This window comes from Crocodylus siamensis, chromosome 6, assembly GCF_052110815.1.
Source record: "Crocodylus siamensis isolate JL-2025a chromosome 6, ASM5211081v1, whole genome shotgun sequence".
In the NCBI taxonomy this organism is placed as follows: Eukaryota; Metazoa; Chordata; order Crocodylia; family Crocodylidae; genus Crocodylus; species Crocodylus siamensis.
Genome location: NC_143400.1, coordinates 74,132,589 through 74,158,879, shown reverse-complemented (window position 1 = coordinate 74,158,879; position 26,291 = coordinate 74,132,589). Strand labels below are relative to the sequence as shown.

At 42.8% G+C, this 26,291-nt stretch overlaps 1 protein-coding gene across 1 annotated transcript; it reads left to right on the top strand.

Moving 5' to 3' along the window:
- Window positions 1–10,491: 10,491 nt before the first annotated feature.
- On the top strand, window positions 10,492–25,959 carry SLC33A1 (solute carrier family 33 member 1). The gene is made up of 6 exons (XM_090053231.1): window positions 10,492–11,470; window positions 15,057–15,247; window positions 16,014–16,198; window positions 18,785–18,902; window positions 19,829–20,044; window positions 21,146–25,959. Exons 1-6 carry the CDS (start codon window positions 10,705–10,707, stop codon window positions 21,311–21,313), a joined length of 1,644 nt encoding a protein of 547 aa, XP_089909357.1. The 5' UTR covers window positions 10,492–10,704; the 3' UTR covers window positions 21,314–25,959.
- The last annotated feature ends 332 nt before the right edge of the window (window positions 25,960–26,291 follow it).

The following is a 26,291-nucleotide window of genomic DNA, read 5'->3' as shown; positions in this document are numbered from 1 at the left end:
AGAAGGCAAAATACACCCAATTACCACCAGTTTGACTATAAGAGTTATTTATTGCTAAGTAGATGAAATATATATTGACACTAGTAGTGATAGACATGCAAAGGAAAAACAAACACAAACAGTCACAGTATACCCTGGTTTTACTAAGTATTTGGAGAAACTTAGCTCAAGCTTAACTAGTACAGTTCAAGTTCAGAAATCTATGCTTAGAGAGAGAGAGAGAGAAGAGAAAAAGAGAGAGAGAGCTGGGATCTCACCAGTCCAAGGCACTCGGGTTGCAGAGCTGACAGGTCAAAGTTCTCAGCACGATCCTTGAAGGGAGATGATCTTCCTCCTGCAGCCTCTCCAGAAGAAAGTGAGTGGTGTCAGCACCCCCCACTGCTGCTTCTTTTACAGATTTTTATACCCCCAGTTCAGTTTCTTTCAAGCATTCTCAATATTGTAAATCAAATTATTTTCTATTGACAAGGGGTTATCTGATTGGAACATCTTAGGAACTTGATTGATACTCAGGAAATACCTACTTGGGAAGCCAGCTTGACATTCCTATGGATAACAGATATGCTTGATGGGATATCTCCTGGTGTCTTCAGAAACAATGGATTGCAGCATCAGGGTTTTTGGATTTTTACTTGCTGTGAACAAGCCTCAGCTTAGCATGACTTTTCCAGATCTTTTAACAGATTTAAGGCAATTCTTGGAGTGTTCATAACCTGTTGTGGAGAGGACTCCCACCAGTCGTCTCGGGAAAAGTATGACAACACTTGTGGTCAGGGCTCCAACGGGCTGGATGCTGTGATGAACCCTGTACCATTGTTCAAATGTTGCCCGTACCCCCTCTGACTTGGTCTGTTGCCTCAGCATTCCCTAACCCGGCAACCAAGTTGTAGCCAATTAAGTTTACATAGGCCTCCCATAGTGGGACCGGGGAATGTACAGCCCGAAATGCCCAATAAACTTACTTTTGCTTAGAGGTGTGTGTGTGTGGGGGGGGGGGGTGTCCTTTGTAAATCCAGATTAGAACTGGTCTGATAAATGAGCTGGGTGTGAGGGTTGATGAGCATTTGGAGTACAGCTTCCCCATCATGCAGTGCTCCCCTGCTTCACTGATCCAGAATTCACTGCAGTCTCTGCTTCAGACTTTCTGTTCTCCATCTCTCATGTAAATGAATGGTCATTTATTCCCATCTCAGATGCAAATGAGACCTAGGGCAGTTGTTTCACTTTTGTCACCCTTATCTGGAGGGTTTTAGGTGCGTCTCTCACTGCATCTTAATCAGTTTCTGTTTAGGTGGGGGGGGACGATTCTTTGTGAATCAGACAGACAGTCTGTGTCCTGTGTCAGGGTTCCCCAAGAACATGGAGCTGACAGGTAACACTACCCCCGCATCTAATGATCTGGTGATCTGATCGTAAAAGGCCACCAGGTTGGTCTGACAGGACCCGCCACTGATGAACCCGTGTTGGTTGCCCCTAAACATGTAGTCCCCTGCTGGCCCCTCCTGGATGTGTGCCGGAATAATTTTCTCAAACAGCTTGCCTAGGATTGAGGTAAGACTAACTGGCCTATAGTTTCCCAGGTCCTCCTTCCTCCCTTTTTTGAAGATGGGAACCACGTTGGCCCTCTTCCAGTCCTCCGGCACCACTGCAGAGCACCATGAGTGCTCATAAAGCCATGCCAGGGGTCTTGCAATGACCTCGGCCAATTCCTTTAGAACTCTAGGGTGGAGATCATCTGGACCAGCTGACTTGAATACATCCAGCCCCTCCAGAAGCTCCCTAACTAAATCCTCACTAACCCGTGGCCCAGGTGTGCCTCCCCTGGGGCCCGAGGGGGGGCCCAGCAGGGAGGTGGCTGTTCTGGTCCCTACTTAGGAAGATGGAGGGAAAGAAATCATTAAACATGTTAGCTTTGTCGTCTGGTGTGACGACCAAATTTCCCAACGCGTCCTGCAAGGGCCCCACATTACCCGGGACCTTCTTTTTACTCCCTATGTATTTCTGATAGTGTCTTATTAAAATGCAAAGATATAAATATGAATATTTTAGGAGAAAGATAGGCTCGCACCTGCTGAAGTTTACTGTTGAACTTTGTAGCACTTGGTATTCTTGCCATCATTGTAACATCAATAGTTAAGAGAAAAGAAGCTAGACAGCAGGAGCTGAAGCTACTTCTTACCTTTAAGAAAATTTAGTAAGTTTCTTTACAAACAGGAAGTAGTATAACACTATGCATGGTGAGAGCACAATCACTTTGAACTTTGGAGAGCTAGTGAGAAATTCAGGTCCCGCTGAAGTCAGATTTCCCATCGACTTCAATGGAGCTAGAATTTTATTCCTGAGTGCCAATTACAGTCCCGATTCTTGAGATGCAATTTCTCAGCACCTTTAAGGATCAGGGTGAAGATCACTTGAGCAAACACTAGAACAGAGCAAACAAGGCCTTCTTAATGTTGTGCACACAAGACATGTAATTCCACCTTTTACTCACTAGGAGGTGGATAGTTCCTTTTTTCTTATCTATAATTTTAGGGAGTAAAACTATAGATATACCTATTTTCACCATTATACATATGAAAGCCATGAAACACACAATTGTAGTTATAGATAATCTTACAAAGGTTTATCCCTTCAGACAACTTTTTTCTTTTACTACTGCTTTTCATGCTGGAGTTTCAGGAGGTATGTTCCACTGTTTTCATTTTATTTGTTTTTAGTCCAATAAGTTCCTTTATGTTTACACTCACTCCAGCCAGAGGGATTTGAATAAAGGGATGTTGAGTCTGTGGACTTCATGAAACCCAAATTCCAGTTCTGCCTCAGAAGGTTGAAAAATGTAGAAGACTATCTTTATACAGGACTTGACTGAAGGCACTAATAGCCTTGAAAATATAAAGTGATAAAAGATACTTTCAGACTTGTGGGTAACCAGTGGCTGGGCTGCCTGTCCACAGGAGGAAGGGGCATAAGATGTTAAGTGAAACAGGTATATTTGGTTATATTTCCTAAAGAATAGTCTTGCTAGCTGCATCCTGAATCTGTTACCTAACCCTTATATACCCATTATTATTACATCTACAAAAGTCAGTTGTAGGGGGGGTTCTTTGTCTTTTTTATTATTATTATTATTATTATTTTGGTGGGATGGGGATTAGAAACTTATTTTCAGATTTTCAGTGCCAAAATAGTAACACTTCCCTTGTTTATAGGAGCCATATCACAAGCAATTAACATAGTACATGGGCATTTTTGTCTTCCAAGCCAGTCTTTAAATCAAACCCAGATCAAGACTAAATGCTATATTCACTCTTTCAGCTGTGGTAGCAATGAGCTCTTCAAAAGAAAAAAAAAAGTAAGAGTTGTCATTCTTCAGTTCTACACATCTCACAGGAGTACACCTTTTTTTATTAGTGCCTGAAAACATATTCAGCACAGAAGCTCCAGGTTACCTTCTTAAGAAACAGGAATGTAGTTTAGTAAACAATTTTGTGTCCCCTCCCCATTACAAAGTTCCTGATTACTTAACCAGAAGTTACTAATTTGCTGTTTAAAGTTAGTCTTGTACTACATGATAGTTATCCAACTGCAAAGGATATCAAGAAATGCTTTGTTTATGAAATAACTATATTTCTAAAAGGATCTAGTAAAAGGGTTTTTTCTTTCTTTTTTTTTTTTTTTTGTTTTTTTTTCCCTCTTTCAATCCTCATAGGCTATTGTTGTGGTTGTTATCAAACTATGGTCTAGCAAGCCACAGGTGGCTTAGGTAAACCTGTTGCTCCCTGGTATCTGTTCACTCCCATACCTCACAGCTTTTAAAATAACAATATAAACAAAGTATACAACATAAATCACTTAGCTTCAATACAAGCTCTCTTACAGGACTACCATCACTCCAGTCCCTGCAGAACTCCTCTTATGAGCCTTACAAGGTCCAATCAAAGGCCCTAGTTGTGGGTCTAGGGATTATTAAGGCCTTGCCCCCTCTTTTTCTGGCCACCTGATCTGCCTCTCTCCTAATAAGCTGCTAGCTTTTTCTCCTGGCTCTCATTCCTGGAGTCTTCAGGTCAGCTGTGACCACTCTCCTGTTAGGGCTGGTTAATTAGTGTCTGGAATCTTGCAGCTTCTTGGCTCTGCAAGCAGGCTGTGCTTCCAGTACTTGAGGAAGGGGCAGCAGCTTTCTCCAGAATCTCTGGGTTTCCAGCAGCTCCTGTAGTGTCTAGACACTTAGCAGCTGCTCTTGGAGCCAAGCAGTGGCTCTTCCAGGGCTCTGTAACCTAACAGTAGTTCCCACAGAACCCTAGAGCCCCACAATATGCATCTCAGGGTCCTTTTAAAGGTGCCATGTCTTTTTCTCCAGGCTTCCCCTCCTTAGTAATGGGATAGAGGCCCTGTTACAAATGGCAAAAGCAGGACACTTATTACCAGTAGGGTGGCCATCATAGAGTTTTCTACAACTCTGTCATCTATTGATATGAAACCTGATGCCTTTATGTCCTCTATTTCTCTCTTCAAGAGAAAAATAGAAGACAAAATGTGTTCGGTTTCATATAAATAGAGGACAGACAACAACCAGACTGTCCTCTATGATAGCCACCCTAATTACTAGAGGCATATAGGACTGGAAGGCTCTTCTTGAGCCATCAAATCCTGTTTCCTACATTTAAAAAAAACATGTTTCCTACATGTCCAAAGGATTCACAAGAACATCCCCTCCAACCCCTCACATGAAGCCACAAAGTATGTAGTTAAAAGATCCTACCATGTGATACACAAGAGCGGAAGAAATGAATTTGGATATGATAACTGCTTAATATAAATTAAGGAGTTCATCTTCTATGAAAGACCAATATTTTCTTAGCCTTTGCTTCCAAAATTGATAGTATCAAAATCAGAGTTGTTTTAAAAAGCAGCTCTCCTAGTTGCATAAGGGAGTGATTCTAACAGAGTTAGTCATTGTAAAGAGGTTAAGATTCTTGAACCTAAATTATACATACCATCCTCTTTAACTTGCTGAAATGTCCAACAGTGGGAGGTTCCTGCACAGATTAAAGAAAGATTGCATTAAAGGAATACTGTAGCAAGGTTGCAAAGTCAAGCACTCAAAGGTTAAGCAAATGCCACAAAGAAGGTTGCCTCTAGAAACTTGATTTGGCCCTCTGTGCAAATGCATTGTTGTTGTCTTTAATTACATTACTGTATCCTGCAACAGGAGTTAATAAGCTTGGGAGCCCTTTTTGAAAAGGGGTGTTATGTTATGTTGGCAACCTGCTGTCAGCTAGCACAGAGGCAGTTTGTAGCGATCAATTACAGACCTTTGCCAGCAATATTGCATTTCCTTCAGAACTGGGGTGAATACCATCTGGTCCTAGTGATTTAATAATGTTTAATGTATTGATTGTTCTAAAACTTCTATTATCACTTCAATGTAACCCAGCTCTTCAGATCTGGCATAGTTACTAGATTCTAAGATGAGCTGTCTCCCCCCTCCTGTCCCCATCCCCCATTTAATGGTGTGTGGGGTGAGGAAGTCCCTCATCTTGTAAGCAAGTTACTGGGGGGAGTGGGGTGGGCAGGTAGCTGCTCTGGCTCCAACCCAGAGTTGAGGCAGGAGCCACAACTGCTGCCACATTACCCTGCTGCCTCTATCCCTGCCCCTCAGACCTCCATCTTCAAAGATCTGTATAACATTAACAAATTCATCCTTCATGAAACCCTAACGTGGGTAGGCAAATATTACATGACAGAGAGGTTAAAAGGCTAGGCCAGAGCAACTTAGTTGCTAGGCAGAACTCAGGTATGCCTGGCTCCCAGTTCCATTTTAATATACTTCCACTCAGGTTTTTATCTTACTGAATGTGGTGAGCAAGATTGTACTGATTAAAACCCAGCAATACATACTCTCATGGAAGCTACTTCTTTTTAACCCCTTAATTCATCTGACTTCACAAATGTTATCTTTCAAAAGACTGGGAATAGTGTATTTAGGATAATAGGATTTCAATCTTCTTCAATGACTGAGATGCAAAGTGCTTCACAGAATAAAGCGAATAATTTTCCTGGTTTCAGCTATGATTTCCCTTGACACTACCTCTAAATGAATTGCCTTTTTAGTTCCCAGGTTTCCTTAATTGCTAGCTCAGTGTTTTATTATCAAACTTTTTACGGGTGTTTAATAATACATAATTTTACCACATTATCTAACGTATTTTTCCTTACTTAATTCTAGCAATTTATCATATGTAGATACTCCATGCATACAGCATATCCTGCTGTGTACTGATACTGTCCTCCTAGTCTTTTCCTTATCAAAAAAGATGCTCAAAACTAGTTTTATAATTAAATTTTTTTCTCAGACCTGTATCAATTGCAGATATTAGTGGATGCATCTACATGAGATGTGTAATGCGCTACTGCCTAATAACAGTAGTGTGCCAGCCAAAAACCATGCTAATATGCTACTGTGCAATGGTATTAGGCTACTGTGCAGTAAGCATCACTAAAAAACTGCGCTGGTACTACTGCACAGTAATTGTAGTTACTGCACATTTAGTTAGTACTTCATTAAATACTTCATTATTCTGGCACACATCCAGGAGGGGCTAGCAGGGGACTGCATGCTTAGGGGCAACCAACATGGGTTCATCAGTGGCAGGTCCTGTCAGACCAACCTGGTAGCCTTTTACGATCAGATCACCAGATCATTAGATGCAGGGGTAGAAGTGGACATAGTCTTCCTGGACTTCTGGAAGGCTTTTGACACTGTCTCTCACCCTGTTCTCATTAAGAAACTGGGGGGCTGTGGTGTAGACACCCATACAGTCAAATGGGTTGCCAACTGGCTGGAGGGCCGCACCCAGAGGGTGGTAGTGGATGGGTCCTTCTCAACCTGGAAGGATGTGGGCAGTGGGGTTCTGCAGGGCTCGGTCCTCGGGCCCGCACTGTTCAACATCTTCATCAGTGATTTGGACGAACGGGTAAAAAGCACCCTGTTCAAATTTGCTGATGACACTAAGATGTGGGGGACGTGGGCACACTAGAAGGAAGCAACAGGCTACAATCAGACCTAGACAGGTTACAAGGGTGGGCGGATGAGAATAGGATGGGATTCAACACAGACAAGTGCAAAATGATGCACCTGGGGAGGAACAACCGGCACCATACCTACAGGTTGGGGAACTCCCCTCTTATCAGCACGGAGGCGGAAAGGGATCTGGGGGTCATCATTGACTCCAAGATGAACATGGGCTGGCAGTGTGGGGAGGCAGTCAGGAAGGCCAACCGTACCTTATCATGCATCCACAGATACATCTCGAGCAGGTCCAAAAAGGTGAGCCTCCCCCTCTATGTGGCACTGGTCAGGCCACAGCTGGAGTATTGCATCCAGTTCTGGGCGCCACACTTCAGGAGGGATGTGGACAGCATCGAGAGGGTCCAGAGGAGGGCCACTCGCATGATCAGGGGACAGCAGGGCACGCCCTATAAGGAGAGGCTATGGGACCTGAACCTGTTCAGCCTCCAAAAGAGAAGGCTGAGGGGGGATCTTGTGGCCTGTTATAAACTAGTCAGGGGGGATCAGCAGGCACTGGGGGAGTCCCTGTTCCCCCGAGCACTGCCAGGAGTGACCAGGAGTGATGGTCACAAGCTGGCAGAGGGCAAGTTTAGGCTAGATATCAGGAGGCGCTACTTCATGGTCAGGGCGGCTAGGTTCTGGAACCAACTTCCAAGAGAAGTGGTGTAGGCTCCTACCCTGGGGGTTTTTAAGAGGAGGTTAGATGAACACTTTGCTGGGGTTGTTTGACCCCAGTACTCTTTCCTGCCATGGCAGGAGGTCGGACTACATGATCTGTGCAGGTCCCTTCCGACCCTAGAGACTATGAAACTATAAGCAAGTACTAAACTAAATGCATAGTAACTACTGCACATTAATGAATGTGTAGATGCTCCCACTATATATACATAGTCTGTGAGCAATTTTCAATACTCTTTATATAGGCTTTAGTAATATTTGTAGAATCATTGAAATGACAAGTATCAGATATATTTAGTTCGATAGGCAGATCAATAATTGCCCAAAGAAAGTCCTTACTCCCTGATTCAATTAATGAGACATAGGGAATATATCATATGAATGGTCTGTTAGCATGTGTGTGATATATATCTATATATAGACTATCTATCTATCTATCTATATATATATAGTGTATATACAAATACAACCTCTTTTTCTTCTTCTCTTGCAAGCTTCCTCTCACTACTCTCTTTACACCAATACTGTGTTTGTCTCCACTTACATTGCAATTATGTTGGCTCCTAGCTCTGAATGGCTCCTTTCTTTCTTTGTGATGTTATGGTTCCAAGGGAAAAAGGAAGTGGCATGGGACCAGTCAGAATGATTGGGCCCATATTGTGCTCAGATGGGGTCACCTCCAATAAGTGGCTGCCAGGATCTGTGACTCTCACTTCCCTCAGAATCCTCTAGGTTGGGCACCAAGCAAACGCAAGGCCCTCACAGTACCACCTACAATCTCTTTAGGATTCTGTAGGTCGGTGATTCTTAACCAGGGAGCCATGGCACTCTGGGGTGTGGTGAGATCCTTTGAAGGCTGCTGCACAACATTAGCACTGTAAGGTGTATAACCATGACTCCCAAGATAAAACCAGAGATGTCAAATAGGAACCTACAGTGTTAATAACATGCTGACCTGCTGGGGAGCTTCCTGAGTCCCTGGTCTGTTCAGATAAGTATAGACAGTCAAAAAGCCCAAGGCTGAATCAATTCAGTCTTTGCAGGGTAGTTTAAACTGCAGAGATTAAACTGACAAACAACTGGACAGAGTTTTACTTTTTGCAACCACACACCTGTACTGACTCAGGCCAGAAGCTGGGAGGTGCTGCAGCATGGCTCTCTGGCACATAGCCAGCATGGGCAGTGTGTTTGCTTTCTCTTCCTGCTGCCCCCAAGGTCCAGAATCACAACAGCAGAACTCCACAGGGTTGCTCATCACTTCCTCTTCCTGCTTCCAGGGACTTCTGGAATTTGTAGTTCAGTCACAGCCAGGAATAAGTTTAGCAGGACAGAGCAGCTCTGTCCTGGGGAAAAAGTTTAACACCCCCCCGATGGGTTTTGCTTGGGGTGGGGGCAGTCCCTGTCTCTCCCCTCCCCAACCCTTGTCTGCTAGAGCAGACAGCCCAGCCCAGCCCAGCCCTGCAAAGCGTGCTGGGATGCTGGGGGACTGTTATTTAACTTGAACCAGGAAGGGATCTTGGGCAGAAGTTTCATAAACCAGTTTGACCTAAATCAGTTAAGTCTGATGCTACATTTAACCAGGTTTATTTTAAACCAGTTTCTGCCATTTGGAAACTGGTTTCTACGCACTGAACTTCTGTTTCTACAGGTTCAAGCCAGTTTTTGATCACTTAAACTGGTTTATGTGTAACTTTTGTCCCTGGCCTTCCAAGTTTCCAGGCAGTTTAACTGGGCAGCATCCACTGGCTCCCTGGACTCATTTGAGAGCCAGCCAGCATGATCTGGTGTGCTCTGTTTGGTGTCCCCCATCAGTGTATTATGAACCAATGACATTCACTCCCATCCCTGTTCTGTCTTGTATTTGTTCTGAGTGCTCAGTGACATGTCCGTAGAGGCTCCTCTCATCAAGGGGGTCTTACAGTTTATGCGCTTTGCCTGGAGCTCTGCAATGACACATCCAAAGGCCTGGCCTCACCCCCACAGCAGAATCCCTCTGGTATCTTCCTGTAGTCAACAAGAATGAAAACTAAGCACCAGGTGAGTCTCAGGAGGGCTGCCCTTAACCCAGCAGGGGCACCTCAGACTGGGACAACTAAACTAGTCTGAGCCAAATCAGGTAAGTCTGATACTACCTTCAACCAAGTTTATCTCAAACCGGTTTCAGCCATTCTCAGACTGGTTTATATGCACTGAGCATCTCTTCTGCTACAGGTTTAAACCAGTTTCTGATCACTTAAACCAGTTTATGTGTAACGGCTGTCCCTACACCTTGTATCCACACAGGCTCAGAAGCAGGCTAGAGGACTTCCCAGGGTCACTGCCCATGCAGGTCGCACACCCCCACCTGCGTGACAGGCCGCGAAGTACCTGGGCTGCAGGGCAGCCAGGGAGCCACACCCCGCCTGCCCCATCCCTGCCCATCAGCGTGCGGGCCCGGCCCCTCGGGCTCCCAGCAGGGACGGCTCCACCCCGCGTCGCGCAGGCGCACGAGAGAAGCGCAGGGCGCGGGGGATGGAGGCTGCGCTGCTACCGCAGCGGGGCAGGCGACTGGGCAGGCGTAGCATTGCCCGGGCCGGCCTCACGAGGCGCTGCCGCGCAGCCGCGACCCACCGGGACCACTCTGTTGCACTCCACCCACCCATTTCCTTTTTCTACCCTCCTCTTCCCCGCTCTGCTGTGATAGGACAGCTTCCTTCTGACGTCACCCACCTTCGCGCCAATGGGACGGGACCACGCCTGCCCAGCGCCAGTGAGTGGGGAGTTCGGTTTTCCTGGCTGGGGGCGGGGGCTTTGTGCCGGCGCGTGTTTCCGGGGGGCAGCTAAGACTAGCGGACCTAGCCGGCGGGACAGCGCTGCGCGGAGCCCGCTGATTGGCTGGGCGAGCGGGACGGGAACTGTGAGCAGACCGGTGCGAGGTGGCAGCCGGCGCGGCATGGACGGCTGAGGCCGCGCACGCCATGTCTCCCACTGTGTCCCACAAGGACAACAGCCGGCAGCGCCGGCCCGGCGGCTATCACGGCGCGCTGGAGCTGGGCGCCGCGCCGCCGGCGCTGGACGGGGACGACGCCGCGGTCCGGCTCGGGCATGGAGACACGGAGGCGCTGCTGCTGGGCCCGCCGCTGCCGCCGCCGCTTGGCCCCCCTCGGGGCTGCCGGGGGGAGCTGGGCAACGTGCTGCTGCTGCTGTTCCTGTACGTGCTGCAGGGCATCCCGCTGGGCCTGGCGGGCAGCGTCCCGCTCATCCTGCAGAGCAAGAGCGTCAGCTACACGGACCAGGCCTTCTTCAGCTTCGTCTTCTGGCCCTTCAGCCTCAAGCTGCTGTGGGCTCCGCTGGTGGATGCCGTCTACTTCAGGCGGTTCGGGCGCCGCAAGTCCTGGCTCGTGCCCACACAGTACTTCCTGGGGCTTTTCATGCTGGGCTTGTCCACACAAGTGGACTCGCTTCTGGGGGACGGGGAGGGCCGTGGCCCTGACGTGCTGGCCCTCACTGCCACCTTCTTCTTGTTTGAGTTCCTGGCTGCCACACAGGACATTGCTGTGGACGGCTGGGCCCTGACAATGCTGTCGCGGGAGAACGTGGGCTACGCGTCCACGTGCAACTCTGTGGGCCAGACGGCGGGCTACTTCCTGGGGAACGTCTTGTTTCTGGCTCTTGAATCGCCCTCCTTCTGTAACAAATATTTGCGCTTTGAACCTCAGCCCAGGGGAATTGTGACCCTTTCAGGTACTGTTTGTTCACGTGCTAATGGTGTTAGCTGGTGTTCATGTGCTAATGGTGGTTGTGGACTTTGGTTTTCCATCTCTCTTCTGTGGCTTGGAACGCAGTCGGGGTCATGCTGAAGAGAGGCTCAGGAGCAGTGAACCTTGCTTTGCAAATGTAGAGGCGTTTTCTCTCTCAGTTAAAGAATGGTAACGAAAGTGAAGGGAGGAAATCTGCACTGTCATTGTCCTTGCTGTGCCACAAATATACAAGAGGAATTTAGGCTTTAGGGTCAGCATTTCTGCCACTTGCAGCAGTCTCGTAAAAAACACTGAGAAGCCTGATTCTTCCTTTAAATCAGCCTGTGATTAGAGGTAACGGTGACTTGTTCTACCTTAGCCAGAGCTTTGCCTATCTGGCAGAAAAAAGGAAGCCTTCAGTTACCCAGAGTATTTAGCCGGTCCTTTACCCAGTCACTAAAATTTACATAAATTAACATTTGAGAACTAAAAAACTATAGGTGGGAAAAATTATCTTTGCCTGACTCTCTTAATGACACTGTAGTTCTCAGTGTTACATACATGGCAACAGACAACTAGAGCAGGGGTGGCGGGTGTCAAATATACAGCTCAAGGGCCAAATCTGGCCTGCAGAACTGTTTCATAAGGTCCACCAATAGCTTGGCAGGCTGTTGGAAGTTGGAAGCCACTGAATTTGGCCCCAGTGTGGCTTCATGTTGCCGTGCACCCCAGCTCTGTGCTGCTTGTCACCCAGAGCTTGGTGCTGCTGCCCAAATGTGGCCTTTTGCCACTGACTCAATATGGATTCACACTCTCACCCATTTAGGGTGCTGTGCTGCCTCCAGAGGTGGCTCTGTGCTGCTGCCTACCTGCCACTGACCTTAGGTGACTCGTACTGTCACCGAAGCATGGCCCCACTGGGATTGCTGGCCCTGGCGATCCAGCCTGAGAGTTGCCCTTGTGGTCTGGATTTGGCTCTGGGCTTGGGATGAGTTTCACACCCTTGTGCTAGAGTGCTCTGGTTTGGTAGTTTGTCATCTTCCTTTCTTCATTCCCCAGTATCTGTACTTTCTTAGATCCTTCTGCCATGGTTTAGAAATTGGCTCCCTTAAATTCAACTCCAGCTTTGCCGAGATAGTATCAGTTCTGTTCCACGTACCTCAGTGTTCAGGTTACTTCCATTCATATGACTGGTATTTGCAAAAGTGATTTGTGACTTATATAGGCATTCACTGAGAACAGTAATAACAATAATAAAAAAAACTTGCTAAACTTGTCCTTGAACGTAAAGCTGGCTGATGGAGGGCAAGGCAAGTTACTCTTAGTTTACTTAGCTGCTCCAGCTAAGACAATAACATAAAAAAATAAAACCACTTATCAAAACAAATCCTTTGTCATAATTCAGGTTTAGGAATAATGTTCATTATGTTGTTTCCAGGTGTTCCTTATCTTTTAAGGTTGCTTGTTGCAAACATTTAAGTTTTATTAATTTAATTCCTGTAGAATGAATTTATAATAACTTATTTATGATGCTGTTCAGTGTTTTGCTAGACACTTATCATACCAATATACTTTAATTGTAATTCATGAGCATGTGAGAGCACATGCAAGCTTTCTGACTTATGAATATTTTTAAAAAAATATTTTAGCACCTATTTTCCCCACTTGCACATTTTGATCAGTGTATAGATACAGTGTTGACCTGATTAGAAACCTGTGTATAGAAAAAGGGAGTATGATATATGTTGTTAGGATCATTTTCAGTGTTACTACAATCCCAGTAAAATGATCTATTAATGCACTAGTACCTTTGCCTTGACATGTTTGCACTGTGGTGACAGGTCGGGGCTTTGGGTAAATTCTTTCAGGTTACTGTGCATGTGTAGTTCTGTTTAAGTGCATAACCTTACTCAGTTGCAAGACTATTTACTGGGAATGCTAACTTTTGTGACTTTTTAATGTTAACAGTGATAATTAAGTAAACACTGCTGATAATGCTGTTATGTTAGTGCTGAAGTTGGCAGGTGCAAAACTGACTAAGTCCCCTCATTTTAGAAGTTTCTCTTAAAAATGAGGTTTCAGGACAGTTATTAAGAACTTGGGAGTGAGGGTAGAGAGCAGCTGTGAAACTGACTCGCATGTCATTTCAGAAGCTTCTAATACCAGTCCTTTGACAGCTTCTTTCCCTTCACTGTTGGTTTCTTGGGAAGTTGGATGGAGTACAAATAGTTACAGATCTGACCAGTGGTTTACAGCCGTCTTAGATTCAAGGTCCCCCTCCATAACCAAGGTCCCACCATATTCAGTAAAGTTAAGAACCACTCTTCTAAAGTCTCAGCTTACCTACTTTATCTCCAGGGTGCTGTGCTGCTGTTGCCAAGTGGCACTAGCTTGCATACCTCTTCTTTTTTTCTGGAGGGGTGCATGGAGCTAGACTGGGAAGCAGCTGCAGCAGGAGCCAGGCACTCTTGTCTGCATTAGGTAAGTCTGCTCCTGCTGCAGCTGCTTCCCAGTCTGGCTCCACGCACACCTCCCAGAAATAGGTGGAACTGCCCCATGTACCTTTGTTGATGGTGGTGCCAGTTTCACAGCACCCTGGTTGGGAATCATTTAATTGGACAATGGAGCTGAAAGATGGCATGCACTTAGCCAAAGTGTATGTAATTGGTGTTACCATGTTAGCAGTAGGCAACCAAGTGAGAGTGGCACTCTGTTACATGAATTGTGTAGTAAGTTGGTAAGCCTTTACATGGAGTACACAAGAAATTGGTACTAAAAAGTAAATCCAAGTTACCAGTGTTCCTTTCTGGAGAGAGCAGTATTAAAGAGGTAACATATGCCTTAGTGATTTTTTTTTTCCCCCCCTTAAATATCTTTAAGGAAAGGAGGAGGTATAGAAGCAGTAAATAGTGTATATAATGTGTGTGTGTTCACTTATTGTCCAGTGCAGAGATGTGTGCTTACTTTCTTGTCACATGCCAATGAGTATCAGAAAGGTAATGAACCAAAACATGGGTGAGATCACTGCTCCTGTTCCAATCTCTTCACGCTATGTGTTGTCTAGTCATACCAGACTCTTCTCTGGCCTCTTGTCTTGTTAAAGGTCAGGAAGATACAAAGCCACATTAATTTTGCTCTCTTCCTGGTTTTGAGTTCTGTCCTATGCCTTTATAGAGGCACAGTATAGAACATTAACCTAGGTGAATTAATGTGTGGTAATGTAATGCAGGAATACTATTGTTCCCCTGAATTATTTTGTCAGACTTTTTTCTTTTCTTCCCTTCAAGCCTAGAATGTACCAATATAATTTGTTTTTCTAATTAAAGTATAGATCCTGGAGTATGGGATTTAAGGATACAGCTTGTGAATCAGAACTTCCTGTATCTTAAATTTTGGAGGCTGCAAGTGAGAGAGGAACAGTGGGGGCAGAAGAAAGCCCAGGTCATACCCAGTTCACTCTTCCTTTCCGCATCCCCCTCTGCCACAGTAAATGGCAATCCTTATGTTTTTATTATGTTCTTAATATAGTGACTCTTGACAATAGAAATTGTGATTGCTTTGGATTACGATGAGTTACTTCTTAATTTCAGATTTCCTGTTTTTCTGGGGTGCCATCTTCTTAATAACTACTACGTTAGTTGCCCTTTTGAAAAAGGAAAACAAGGAAGTAATGCCATCAAAAGAAGAAACAGAAGGCATCACTGATACATATAAACTGCTTTTTTCAATAGTCAGAATGCCAGCAGTTTTCACTTTCTGCGTCCTGATTCTGACAGCAAAAGTGAGTATATAGTACCTGGCAATATGTAGGCCATGTTTATTAACTATTCCTTTATATGGCAACAGGGGGATTGTTTTTTCCTGGTTGTCAGCAAACTTGCAGTGTATAATCTAAGATGCAAATCTGCCTAATTGCACATAGTGTTGTTTTTAAGCAGGTTGTACAACAAATCACTTGCATCTTTAACCTATTCATGTTTTGCAATGAACTAGATATGCTTAAATATTCATGCAAATTTTGGAAGAAATTTGGGTTTTAATCCTTCATTTTAAAAAGTTTTTAGTAGAAGCAGTGCACCTGTATATTTGTCTCCTCAAATTCTACAACCTGATTTGCAGTTTGAAAACCATTAAGGGATTAGCAGGGGCTTTGGAATTCTGTCAAACCAAGTTTGCTTTCTGTGGTGGACAGAATTTTGCTAAGCAGGTTGCCATAGTTTTATACTGATTGCTGAGATGACAGCAAACACTGCTGAAAATCTGGGCCTAAAAATAACAAAAATTGCCATTACTTCCGGCGCTTTCATTATGGTCTAAGTACTGCAAACATGTATTGTATAGCACAGGAGCTGTCCCATGAAATGCAGAGCAGGACTTGGCATATATTTAGAACTAAAAAAATGAAGTGGAAGCAAATTGTAGTTAGTCTTACTGGGGTAGTTTGCTAATAAACATTAAGCATATCCAGATATCTGTTTTCTAGCTAAATTTCTGTTATTGATGTTCAGGTTTTATGTTTGTAATTTTATCTTTGTAATTTATTGCAGGTGGGGTTTTCAGCAGCAGATGCAGTAACAGGCCTAAAATTGGTGGAAGAGGGAGTACCTAAAGAACACTTAGCTTTATTGGCAGTTCCAATGGTACCTTTACAGATAATACTGCCTCTGATTATCAGCAGGTACACAGCAGGTCCGAAGCCACTGAACACATTTTACAAAGCTATGCCTTTCAGGTAAAAGATGCAATCTTTTTTATTTTGCATTATATAAATTGTGTTTGATTTTTATGTTTAGTGTAAATACAATATTAATCTTAGTATTTAAATCTAAGGTACAAGGTAGTGGACAAATTAAGATGCTCAAAATAGATTTTAGTTGCCTCATTTAATTTACAGGGCCTAATTTGGCTCTAGTATATCTAGAGAAAATAGTTTATGTTGGATCTGCATATCTGAGAGCAGATTTGTGCTGTTTGCCTTTTAGTGTTTTATAATGTATACTAGCCAATTGCCCATCAGGAATGGTGGGAGAGGAGTGTGTGAGGACGGAGCCCTGTGTGCTCCCCCCATCCAGGCCTGCTCCCCCTTTACTTCCCACTGCTTGGTGTCTGGGCCTGTGCCGCTCCTCTCCCAGAGCAGCAGGGAGAGGGAAGGAGGGGAAGGACCAGTCCCAAGGGTGGGGAGAAGCCAGCTTGCTGCGGCAGGGGGAGCAGTGGGCCTGGGCTGACCCCCGCAGGTGAATGGGAGGAGCATCCTCTGAGCCAATTTCTGGGGGAGGAGTGGGCCTGGGCCCTAGGGCGGGAAGAGGTCTGAGCCAGGGGAGAAGGCAGCCTGCCATGGCAGTGGAAAGAAAAAGTGCGCCTGGCCCGATTTTGGCAGCGGCTGGGGGAGTGGAGGGGTGAGCCTCTTCCTCCTCCCCCCATTGACTCTGAGCCTGCTCCTCCTGTTCCCCCACTGACGCTGAGTCAGCCCAGGCCTGGTGCTCCCCCTGCCATGGCCGGGCAGCTTCTCCCTTGGCTTGAGCTCAGTCTTCCTCCTCCCATGCGTTGGGTTAGGGCCCATTCCTCCCCTCCCCTGACCACCGCCATCACTGCTGTGGCGTGCCCGCTTCTCCCCTCAACGCTGCCCTGTCGGGTCCTACAGGTGACAACAACGGAAGGGGGGAGGGCAGGCCAAGGCTGGTGGCCTCTTCCCGCCGTCACCTGCGAGAAGTAAGGGGTTGGGGGCAGCTCTGGTGGCCTTGCCCCAGCCTCTGCTCCATCTTTGCCACCTGCAGGGGGCAGGGGGGCGAGGCCAGTGTTGCTGGCCTTGCCCCCCTGTTTCATCCACTCCATTGCCCCTGCCTCCAGGGAGCAGGGTTGGGGGGGCACTCCCCACTTCCGTCCTGTGTCCCCACTGTCATTAACCGGCCACCAGCTCCTGTTGGAACACTTGTTTGTACTCTGATTGGCTGTTTGTCAGCCAATCAGAGTGCAAATAAAGTGTTACGGATGGACAGACAGACTTAAGTTTTTATAATATTAGAATGGGACAGTGTTCTTCCATTAATATTTTTTACTCAATTTGAGAAGCCTTTTACTCTGCAGTTAGTCTTGCTGAAGTCAATCACTGTAAGTGCACAGCAATGCAGTTCTCAGTGCAAAGGTGGCTCAACCTACTCAGGCTAATATTCAATATGTTTCATCGGGGCTTTCGACTATGGAATGCTGTAGGGATACAGTACTAAACAGTCTGTGTAAGTAGGGACGTACCTAATTCCTGGAGGCTGCCTCCGTGTTTGTGATCCCAACGCAGTATCAAGCACAATTATCGCAACAGAGCATGGCAGGCCTCCCCACACACCTCTTACTGAGGGTTTACAGATGTCCCATCCCTCCCTAGACTGACAGGTGGCTATTTGTCAATCTCTGTGAGATAAGCATGTGTCAGTCTCCAGGGACGGGTGGTAGGGCCCCCCACACCTGTGATTTTGCTGAAGGGCTCCAGAAGTCCCACTCCTCCTAATCTCTGGGGAGGGGTGGGACTTCCAGGGCCTTTCAGCCAATCTTCTCCCCTCTTTCTGCCCACCCCCATGCTCCAGGACTCCAAGGCTTCCTGCCCTTTTCTGTTTGCAGCTGCCTTTTTTCCCCCCCTGCTGCCTTGCTGTTGCCTTCCTGCTTTTCTGTAGGGACCAGGATTTTTCACAGGGGACCTACCAAATTTGCAGTTTCTGCAAAATTGTGACTTGCAGGTCCCTACCTATAAGACTAATCTCAATATTGTCTCATTATACTATTCACTAATTCCATAAATAGTGTAATTGTAGTTTTCAGCTGCACACTTAAGTATTGTTTTGATGTTTCTGTGCACTATCTGTGTAGTAAATTTGTATAGATTTTCCATTTGTGAAGACAATTTGAATAAATCATATTTTTCTACAATTCTTCTAAAATTAGCTGTATTCTGTGTTCTCTTTCTTAGCCTAAAAATGTTCTGAAAGTCATGGATATGTGAAAATGAAGAAGCTTATTATCAGAGACTTGTTCCTCTTACCTTTTTATTGTTTGCTGCCAAACAAAGTTGGCTTTGGTATGAAACGTTTAAAATTTTAGCTACTTGTACGGAAGTATTTAAGTGAGTTAAAACAGTTGATATCCATTTGACTGCTTTTTAGATATTAAGGGAGCTTAAACTTGAATAGGCAAAATAAAATATACATATGTTGTTGAATGTTTTAAAAGGTGTCTGTTGAATGTAAGGCTTATACAAATGTTCATCAGGATATGCAGATTCATGTCTGTGTGTTTTGAATTAAGAAATCCTGTCTCCTCTTTTTTGCAGGTTATTGCTTGGCTTGGAATTTGCTTTTTTAGTTTGGTGGACTCCTAAAGTGAAAAACGAAGGGGGATTTCCAACTTACTACTACATTGTGGTATTGCTGAGCTATGCTTTACATCAGGTATCAAGCATGCTGTCAAAATAGTCTGTTTCTATCCCCATAAAAAAACTTCCATTTTTATAGCTCTTCCTTTTGTTGATCTAAGACAGTGGTGGTCAGCTTTTTTGTCCCATGGACCAAAAAAGTCCTTTTCCACACCAGATTTGGCTGGTGGTCCCAGTCTGGAGTGGGCGTGGCAGCCCCGATCTGGCCACATGGAGGGGGAAAGAGGGTGTGTGGCCCAGCCCTGATCCAGCCATGTGGAGGGGAAGGCGGAAGCATGGCCTGACTTTGGTCTGGCTGTAGAGAGGGACGAGGGGATGTGGCCACTATGCAAGGCTTGAGGGTTTGGGCAGTGAAGAAGGTGACAGTATTAAGGACTACCGTTCCTCTGCCACCAAATTTCCTGACCCATGGGCAGCCCTGCAGGTGACATTTGAAGTGGCCACACAACCTACTCTTCCTCACACACAACCCATGCCCGCCCTCCACACCCCACCCCACAATATACTGCAGTAAAAACTTATTTTGAGCTATTATGTAATGGCTTCTATATATGCTACTCCAAAAAAAGAAAAATCAGGACAAAAATATTTTTTTAAATAAAATTAAAATGTGTTACATTAGCTGTTATACTAAAAATAGATTATTTGTTTTTTATCTGTAACTTGTTAAAATGATATCTTCTAAAAGATTTTGTGTGCAGCTTGACAGCTAACTGAAACTTGTTAAGTGGCCTCTGCCCCGCCATATGAAATAATTGCCCACCCCAATGTAGAGAAACATTGTTGCTAGAGTGAACTATTTTAGCATTTAGGAGCACAAGACTCTAGAAGAACAACTCAAGATAAATGTTGCTAGATTTCAAGTTACTTGTTTTACTTGATGGTGAGGGTGAAAACGGATTTAAAAGTAATTAAAAATATCTTACTGTTTGTTTCCCTTAGATTACATTGTACAGCATGTATGTTGCTATTATGGCTTTCAATGCCAAAGTTAGTGATCCACTGATTGGAGGAACATATATGACACTCCTCAATACTGTATCGAATCTAGGAGGAAACTGGCCTGCTACAGTAGCTCTTTGGCTTGTGGACCCACTTACAATGAAAGAGTGTGTAGGAGCCCAGGAACAGAACTGTAGAACCGCAATTGGTGCTGAAGTAAGTTTGAGAGTTATGATAATCTCCAGTCTATTGCTCACTGAAATGCAGTAATAGCTGATTTTTCTTAGTCTTCCACATTCCAAGTTATTGATTAAAAACTGAGACCCAATATGTATTAAACTTCCCCGATGAGCAGCGATCTGGGTTTTCCATTTCCCATGGAAAAAGGGAGCCAAACATGGATTTTCCCCCCTTACCACAGTAAAATGCAGACTGGAGCTCACAGCACCAAGGAGATCCCTGCAGGGCTCTGCTGTTCCCTGCAGCGCCAGGTTGCATACTGTGGTCTGCGGAAGTCCCGGGGGAGGGTAGCAGGGTGGGAGCTGGAGCCTGCAGTGTGCAGTCTGCCCCCACCCCTGTCCCACACAGATCTGTCTGATTTCATTATTAAATGCCACATATAAGCCTCTTCTATAAAACTACATCTGCAGGATATTTTTTCCTCTCTGTATTTGGGGATGGGGAAAAGGGAATGATTTTAAGTGACCACATTACTCATGAAAGGCACTATGTTAGCAGGAATAAAGGCTGTGGTTACCTCTCTCAAACTTGACAGGAGGAGAATCTTGCAGATTTAGTTTGTAATTTTAAGTGCTCTTTTATTGGCAGGCTTTTCCTTTTTTCTACTCTGAGGATTTCCTATTTTCACTTTCCTTCTTTTATGATTTTTTTTTTTCTTCTTTCTTGCTCTTTTTGACCTCCCACCCCCCTCTGCACCTTTTCTGTCTGAGCTATTGCTGCTTTTAAAGTAGATCAGTGAACCTGGCTACCCTCCCAGTGTCTCATGTGCTCATAGCATTTCTGGAAAAGAACAAATTGTACAACTACACACATAATAAAACAATATGGCACAGGCACAACTGAAGGACTGCAGGGCTTCAGATTTGACTCCTTGTCATGACTGGGATATTTACAGCTGTTTTCTTAAGACAGACCCATTGTTTCCTGATCCTTATGGCGCAAACATGTCCCTAGAATGCTTTTATGTATTGGGATGTGGAAGGAGTACCAATATACAAAGCACTTTAGGCATACAGGTATTAATTAATGGGTAAATATGTCTTTTTAAAATTTTATTTGTATTTTATTTTTTTGCAGCTTTGTGTAAAAGAAGGTGGCTCTTGCGTGACTACTCTAGATGGTTACTACGTAGAATCCGTTATCTGCGTTGTTCTAGGATTTGGCTGGTGGTTCCTGCTTGGACCAAAGCTCAAAAAGCTGCAGGATGAAGGACCATCTTCATGGAAATGCAAAAGGAATAATTGATGTAATTCAACTATTGGATGGACTAGTAAAGTTGTTATAGCTCAATTTTACTTCAAAGACATACTATAATCAACAGGACTATAAATATATTTAAACATGCCAAATGGCTGAGAAACTAAGACCGCTAAGAAAGTGATGATGATATCACTTGCCTTCTCTTTATGAAAATCTAGTTAAGTTCTAAAAAGGTAGTTTGTAAAAAGGCAGCTTTATACTTCACCTATATGTGCTCTAGCTTCAGAGTCTTGGCTGCTGGTAGAAGCAACACTTAAACTACAGTGCAGTAGCTATGGAAGAGCAAATTGTGCCACATCCATATTGAAAGCAGCATTGTCAGCTCAGGTCTGACTTCTCTTGTTGTTTTTAAGCAGACACCATCTGGCATGATCAACAGGTTGACTTGGTAGTATTGTCATTTAAAGGAGTCTCGATTTGATCTAAAATTTGAGTAAGTATTTAAAACTAAAACCTAACAATATGGAAATTCATTTGAGGGAAGAGATACATGGAACATCTTTATAATGTTTATCATTTGCTTTCCTGACCATAACAGCACATCAAAGGGTATAATATTTTAAGATTCTTTTAAATGCATTTCCTGGCTTTTTATAAGCTTTAAGGGTTTATAAAATATTGGGGGGGGGGTTGTTTTAAATAATTGATGAGGTTTTTTTTTTTTAATTTCTGTCTTTATTTCAAGTATTTTGTTTTATTACTTGAAACAATTTTTTGCAGAAAACTTGATATGAGGTGGGATCTTTGAGTTGTACAATAATCTAAGCCTTGAATGCTGAAGGATCAGATAGAGTAGTGTAGCAGTTGTTGAATTGATAGCAGGGCTTCAAAAAAGTGTGCATAATCCTTTATGTATTCAGTTTGCATCTGGGAGGGAGTGGAATAATTAGTAATATAGTTCTTTTGTTACATACATTTGATCGTATTGATTAAAATGAGCGAGAAGTTGCAAACGTTTATGTATTCCAAAGAGATTAAAAGATGTTCAGTGCCTTTGAAAGAAGGGGTGGATGGTGATGACAACATTTCGTGTTGGTTCTGAGCATGTTAATATACTGTGTTGTACCTTGTTTGCTACAGTTAGTTATTTCACTACAACAGTTGCTACAGAAACTCATAAACTGGTTCTTTATCATTGAAACGTGCTTGCTGTATTTATCATGAGATGAATTCACCTCTTGAGTGCCTTAGTGATGTACGGCATGCTGTATATTAGCTGAAAAGGCACTTGTATATTTTGGTTGGATGTATACTATACATCATGACTACTTTTATGAAGATGGTTAAAAAATAAAACCTTTAAAAGGTATGAAAAGTTAATATTGAATTCCTTATAATTCCACTTGCCTACAAAATATCAAAGATATTCCACCTTAAGTTTTGTGCTCTAAATATTTTTAAAGGATACAGCGTTTTTGCTGAATTATTAACGTTAAATTATTGATTCTAATTGAATCTGGATTATATTACATGTAGATTTTTTTTTTTTATAGTCTATGGAGTAAAAAGATTTGGGGAACAAGTTTGGCAGAGAAACTTTGAGAGGACACATTAGTACCAAAGATTGCTCTTCTAGCTCTCCCCCACCTCAAAAAAAAAAAAAGGTTGCACTGGATGCCAATGAGTGGATTAGATTTGTCATCTGAGCACATAGTAACCCAGAACTGAGATATAGGTAGAGTTCTGAATTCCAGTTGCTTCTTGCTGAAGTGCATTGGTCCAATGTAGTAGTAGCACATTTTCTGTATCTTTTTAAGCTTTTTTAAGATATCAGAATAGGAAAACCAAGCCAATCCACTTGAATATAAAAGCACAGGTTTCATGTAAAGTATTCCAATTTTTCCAAAATTAGTTATTTGACTAAATTCAGTCCTGTCCACTAAACAAGTGAGAATAGAACACTGTGGGCTTTTGTAAGATGTGGATACAGTTGTTAGTTATGGACAGAAGATTTCTACTGGCATTACTATGTGTTTCATATTTGAGTTCTGAGTACCTCTAACAATGTACCATTATGACCCATTTACTTAATATAGTTGCATTAACTATACATAGACAATTTTCTGCTTGCTTTTAGAAAAAATTGTGAATGTCCTCAGTCTCTGGTGTGCTTGAAAGCAGCTGCTGAGAATGAGCTGGGAGCAGCCTACCTGCATACATCTAGGTTTAAAGTACATCTATAGGTGTGGTTAGATAAGCGGTACTTGGGTCTAGATATTCTTGGCTAATGCTGGGGTATGGACAAGCTCATATATGTTAAATACACAGACATGTAATGGTTGACACTCATTTTGCAATTTTGTATTACACTTTCTATCATGTGCCAAGGTGACAATTAAAAATGTCATTTGAATTAGTTGGTACATCAGATCAGCTTTTTAAATATTTTTCAAAATAAAAATTAAAACAAAAATCAATAGCAAAAAAATGTAATGTATTTATTTTTTCTTATGTAAGAAAGAATAATAACTTGTCCTCCTTCAGTGGAGGTTTTGTTCTTTTAGTTGTTATCTACCAGTGCTGTTGTGTTGTCACATATTTAAGTTGGAAATGTTCCAAGTATGTCAATTAAGTGGCAGATAGAAAAAAGTGTCCTATTAAGACTATTTAACATTCTCAAAAGCACTAAAAACTATGATTACAGTTCTGCCCAGATTTCAAGTTGCATGATAGAAAATGGGAAATATGGGAAGTGAAGCATATTTTATTTGGGTACTATTATGTGTCTCAATTGTTGCAGATATTTTTATGGCACCAGATAGATAGGTAGGCTTCTTCCCATAATATCCAGGGAACAGAATATTTCAGTAGATAGATCTGTGTCTGTAGTCTGGATCTAATTTTAGCTGGTAGAGACCAGAAGTTGTTATCTTTTGCCATCCATAATATATTTCTCCATGATCTTCAAAATGAGTTGTAGAGCAAATGAGACTACTAGTAGGTAAGTACTGCTGTTTCATTTACAAAATTGGCACTTGTAGCAGTTTTAGCCAAGAATTCAACATTTAAAAGGCCACATAAACTAAATGTATTTGTTTTGGTGCATCCTTTCTAGAAGGAAGTCGAAAGGGTACATGGGCTTACTAGCTGGGCAGCGTGAGAACATTTTAGTATTTGTTATAGGTTTTGTTTTGTTTTGACCCATCGTGCACTTTTTTCATTTTTAGGTTAAGTTGCACCTTTTTGTATCTTGTTGCTTCAAAATATTTTTTTAATTAGCACTCAAGCAGATCAAGCTAGTCACCTTTGATTTTTGCAAGCTTATGAAAAACTAAGTATTATTGAGTTCCACTGTAGTTTCACAGTCTATTCACATCAAGCTTGTGGGAGCTGAGATTATACAGCATCTTGCAGGATGGAAACCCTTGTTTAGTGAACTAAGCTATCACTTTTGCATCCCGAATTGTGGGAAAGAGGGTGCTAAACTCTAAATACTATTCTGACATAAGTCACTACCTTAATTCTTTCAGTGAAAATTAGGTGTATATTACTGATCATAATCTTCAGTATAAGTTAACTGAAATGGTATCAAATATTCAAACTTTAATACTGAAATAGAATAAATGTTCCAATAGAACATTTTCCATTTGAAAAATCCTGTGATTAATATACCATTATGTCTAGTTCATCTTACTGACTTAAGGCTGAGATTTATTGCACATCATTTGTTTGAACTTCTAACGTTTTTAAATGTTCTTGATGCAAGAGTGCTTTTTGCTTTGGCTTACAGGTTCATGACTGAACTCTTGTTCTGTATCTGAAATGTCAAGTCATGATTATATTGTTGGTACCTTAATGTACTACTTATTCCTAAGAGGTCACAACTGGAGACACTGAAGTGGATTAAACTATCAGCATGTTATAAAGTTACTTTGGCATTGTTTACACATTTGTTAATGAGAGCCAGTAGAATGTACCCCATAAATGGACTACTTAAAATTCATCCCTGGGATGAAACGGTTTCAGCAGTTGGCTGTTTTCTAGGGCATCACTAATTTATTATGGGATTTCAGTTCTTTTTAATCACTTTAGGAGACAATAAATCATGCAATATAAAAAAATCAGCTATATAAAGTATTGTGGAGATGTAGGTTAATTGGGGAATTTATTTTATATAGTGTGCTTAAGAGCTGAAAAAGCGGCTTGCTATTTTAAAATACTGTAATTTACTTCAAAGTTTTAATTTGTGCTAAATGGGAACAAAACATGGTGGAACAGTAACTTATGGTCAGTTAGACTATTGTAAGTGGCTGGGTTTTTTTTTTTAAAATAATCAAACTTGAAGTTTTCATTTCTAAAAATATTTTAAATACTTTTTTGTTACAGGGTGTTTGTACCTGTCCCATGGACTTTATTTTAAAATATCTGTTGTAAGAGTGTAGCATTCACTGATTGACTAGCTGTCCAGTTATTAAAATCCTGAGTGTATGGTATCATTTGGGAGGTCTGACTAACATGGCGATGCAATTTATTTATTTTTATTCTGTGGATTTGTGTATCTTATGTGGTGAAAGCACTTCAGGTTCTTTCATTTTCAAATAAAAGATAATGACTAATGAATGATGTTTGTATAAGGCCCGATTTAGAATTTGCTAGTACAAAGTAAATATACTATCAACCAATACAACAAATACAGTTTCTTGTAGTGTGTCTTATTTACTTGAAACTCCATGCCTCTAGACAGCAGAAATCCTGTGCGTCAGTCTCCCAGGGTTTCCAATGATTCCTGTGGAAGTTTTGAGTTCATACTTATTTTCTCTTCTTAATTATTTTGGATAAGTGAAGACTTTAAAGGACGTTGCTGTTTATTTGAGTACTCCTGATCAGTATGAATTCTGAAATCAATTATTTTCTTTTTTTTTATAGTATAACCAAAAACAGCTTATGGTTTAAGGGGGTTTTTTTCTTGTGCCTCAGTAAAGGGAGAGCCTACTACCTATGCTTCAGCAACATACTTAGAGCA